Source organism: Octopus bimaculoides, chromosome 3, assembly GCF_001194135.2.
Source record: "Octopus bimaculoides isolate UCB-OBI-ISO-001 chromosome 3, ASM119413v2, whole genome shotgun sequence".
Lineage (NCBI taxonomy): Eukaryota > Metazoa > Mollusca > Cephalopoda > Octopoda > Octopodidae > Octopus > Octopus bimaculoides.
In genome coordinates, this window is record NC_068983.1 from 103042896 (window position 1) to 103047111 (window position 4216).

General features: G+C 32.6%; 1 protein-coding gene across 1 annotated transcript in view; it reads right to left on the bottom strand.

The window, feature by feature from the left end:
* The window catches only part of LOC106878239 (ral GTPase-activating protein subunit beta), a 139063-nt gene that overhangs the window by 119320 nt on the left and 15527 nt on the right, over positions 1 to 4216 (bottom strand). Inside the window, exons 4-5 of the mRNA XM_052966776.1 lie at positions 3239 to 3437; positions 1031 to 1195 (exon numbers count right to left, since the gene is read on the bottom strand). Of these exons, the coding sequence (XP_052822736.1) occupies positions 1031 to 1195; positions 3239 to 3437 (364 nt within the window). The remainder of the gene's footprint in view (positions 1 to 1030; positions 1196 to 3238; positions 3438 to 4216) is intronic.

Here is a 4216-nt window from a genome sequence, read left to right on the forward strand (position 1 = left end):
TATATATATAGATGTCTTAGGAGTTAGAGTCGGTCTACAAGCCTACAAAACTTTAAGTTGCATGAAGCTGAGCTGAACTGTTATGTAACTCCCTGTGTTGAGTGCTACTTTCTTTTGTTTGTCCACTCACCTTTGTATCTGTTTCTTACATCTAGATATACTGGCACAATAGAAATGACTGTCATTAATGTACAGTGTAATCATCAAATAAAGATGTGATTTTCTCCACTCATGTTCATGTTGTTATATCTATGTATCTATCTATCTATAGATATATAGATAGATAGATAGACAGATATAGATATATAATTGGGGTGAAGTTTTAAAATTCAGATATCCTTTCTAACGCTAGTCATTCAACCATACAGAAGAAGTGGTTTTATTTTTAATCAGTAAACTGTGACATATAATCTATTATCCTTAGATTGTGATACAATGACTTAGATTAGGATCTGAAAATACTGTCTTCTGCTACAGCACCTTAACCTCACATACACTGTGCATTTTTACATATACATACATGCATACAATGCATGTATGTCTATTGAAGTGTAATAATATCAATGTATGTAGAGCCTTATCATTCTTTCAGCTTTCATTATTACATTAAACAAGTGCCTCTGGAAGCTGCATGATGGTTAATTCATTACTCAATTTTTCATGAGATGAAATTTGAAGGACAAATGAATACACATTACATTAGAAATATGAAGAAAATAAAACACATGAACAACATTGCCTAATAAGAAAAAAAAAAAGATGACAATGATAGTATGGAAAACTTAATGAAGCACAAAGGCATTATCTCAAAAGTAACTTCAGACAAATTATTTCTAATTACTAACGAGCGTTCACAAAATACAGCTTTACCACCTCGATAAAATGAACAATTCTAGAAAGTAAAAAAAAAAAAAAATACATTTAGTAATATGTGTTTCAGTTCAGATAACAAATCATGAAATAGTTTTTCTTCACTTATAATCTTTCTATAACTAATAAGTGAAGAGTATTAACAATGAAAATATGTTACCTTTCTCAGCTGGTGGTGCTAATAGGCTATCATTAGCAGCAAGAAGAAACTTCAGCATAGTTTCCCACGTACTTCTTGTGAGTATAGTTGAGTCCAAAGCAACAGTTTCAATACTGCGCAACACTCGCTGACACTGTGCTGACTGGCGTTTAACATGGTCCACACCTTTAACGAGAGTTTGAAAAATATAAAAGCGTATAAAATAAAGCAAAGGAAAAAGTTGGAAACAAAATCATAATTCACTGAAATAAAAATTTAAAAAATACCAAATGTCATTGATCACTAATTCAGCTTAATTAATCAAGAACTTCCAATTTCTACCTTAAAACTAAAAACAATTTACTTTTGTCATACCCGTCTTTACGGTTGAAGCCTTGATTGATTACTATATTTGCAATAGGCACAGTTATGATTGTGTTGACACAGTGTCTACTTCGTAACCATGTGGTTTCAAGGTTTCAAGCTATATCCACAGCATGGCACGGAGTGCCAACAAAACAACAACAGTGCAAAACAGGAAGAAACTATTGTATATTCATGATGTTGAGATATGGGCATTCTTTGTTTCATGGCTGCTCATAGTTTAAAATAGCAATTCAATAATGAGCATTTAAATGAAAAATTAACTCTAGATAAATGAATCTTACCCTTCCTCAAGTGTTCATGATTCCTGTCTTGGAAGACTCCTATGAATCTCTTTGCCCTAGTATCAGACATACAATTATGTATATTTACTTTACATAAAGATAAATTCATCTGTGTGAGGGCGAATGCTCTAGTGGTTAGGATGTTGCTCTCATGATCACAAGATTGTGATTTCAATTCCCAGATCAGGCAGTGCTTTATGATCACTTCAGCATCTGACATGTGACACACCATGCACCTGTACAGGCAATGGTCAACTTGATGGAGTGAATCAGCTAATGTACAATACAAACGTTGGATCATTATAAATTAATCATCTGTGTAGGTTGTTCAGCAAGAAATTGAAGAACCCTCATCTGTCATCTACAATGTGACAGTCCATCATATTCATGTGTTTGTATATAAAATACACACGCACACACATTTCTTAACATTGGTTTCAAATTTTGGCACAAGGCCAGTAAGTCTGGGGGAAGGGTTAAATCAATTGCATTCACCCCAATGCTCAACTGATACTTATTTTATTGACCCTGAAAAGATGAAAGGCAAAGTCAACCTTGGCAGAATTTGAACTCAGAATGTAAAGACATACAAAATGCCGCAAAGCATTTTGCCCAGCATGCTAATGATTCTACCAGCTTGCCACTCTTCACATTTCTTAACTCTCAAAGTAAAAAATCATTAGAGTCATTCTGGCCATTTGAAAATAAACAAAGGTTGTCAAGTTCATTTTTACTTTATTTTAATGAGCTGTCAAAATTTTCACTGCAAAAGTGCAATGTGGTCTATGACCGAGGTCCACTGCAGCTGTTTGAAAGTTTGTTTATGGCCAGTATTTATAGGTCTCAGTTTTCCATTGTGTAGAACATAGGTTAAACATTGAGACATGAAGAGTAGTTGTATTCATTGGTTGACTTTGAATTCATAACATCAATCAGTTAAGTCATTATTAGTCATTTTCAGTTATTAATTAATTTTTTACTTACTTACAACACTATATATATATCATTGTTATCATTTCAATTTTTTGCCCTTTATTCCTATTCTTTTCTTCTTTCTCATCTTGGAAACTAGTTTTTAATTTATTCCTACCATATTCACTATATATAAATAAAAGATTTATTAGAATAATTCTCTATTATGGTTTATATTTAAGATTAAATGTGTTTTAAATATGTTGTTACAAAGAAGGAGTGGGGAATAAAACATGGGCATATGTTAATCTGAAAATAATGTTAATAAATTTATATGTATCTATCAGATTCAATGTAGGTTTATCTACATATCTGTATGATATAATGTTTGAACAGGTATCTGAATCAGTTTGCAAACAGGAATAGTCTCAACTGAAAGCCTGAATGGGGTAACAACAAAACACTACACACAAGAAATGTATAATATATGGTCATAGTTCAAGTAAAAAGAATTTGGAGAAATGATTAAATTAAACCAATTGAAACTTTATCGTTATTAAACAGATACACCATATAATATTTTAGAACAGAAACTTGATTTTCGTTCCAATAATTTGATAAGAAGTAAGAGTGAATAAACAATACATACTCGATCCAACTCTTGGTACAAACAAGTTCAGCAGATGATGGATAATTTCTCGTGCATAGAGGTTGGGGTTTTCAATAACAGGTTTAGGTACACTTTCTAGCGGTGATGTCAGAGATGTCAACCAATCACAATAAATATTCACACAGTCACGAATGGCTTCATGCTCAGTCAATGGTAGGCTGAGGCCAAAGCAAAGCACCTAAATGAAATAATAATGATAATGATGATGATGATGATGATAATAATAATAATAATAATAATAATAATAATAATAATAATAATGATAATAATAATATACCGAGTGCAAGTTAATAGCAATAATGAAAATATGTTAGTTTTGATGAAATTATAAGCATACCATTTTGTAAAATATACATACAAAAGCAACTATTTGTAAATAAAGTAAATATATAACTTACTTTAGACTGAAGTCAAGAATGGACAGTTTAATTTAAATATTTACTACCTTGAAAATATTCTATTACTTCAAATTAAATTATCAGCCACTAATCTATCATTAGTCAATACTCAACATATTCACATCAATACAATAAAACAATAATCGATATTTCTACTTAAAACAATTCTGTGTGTCTGACAAGTGACAGACTTGTTAGGTTCTCAGTGATAAAATGTATTTGAAAACACACTATAAGTCAAAGTCGTTGTTGTTGGCACTCTGTCGCTTATGATGTCGAGGGTTCCAGTTGATCCGATCAACAGAACAGCCTACTCGTGAAATTAACGTGCAAGTGGCTGAGCACTCCACAGACACGTGTACCCTTAATGTAGTTCTCGGGGATATTCAGCGTGACACAGTGTGACAAGGCTGACCCTTTGAATTACAGGTACAACAGAAACAGGAAGTAAGAGTGAGAGAAAGTTGTGGTGAAAGAGTACAGCAGGGTTCGCCACCATCCCCTGCCAGAGCCTCGTGGAGCTTTAGGTGTTTTCGCTCAATAAACACTCACAACGCCC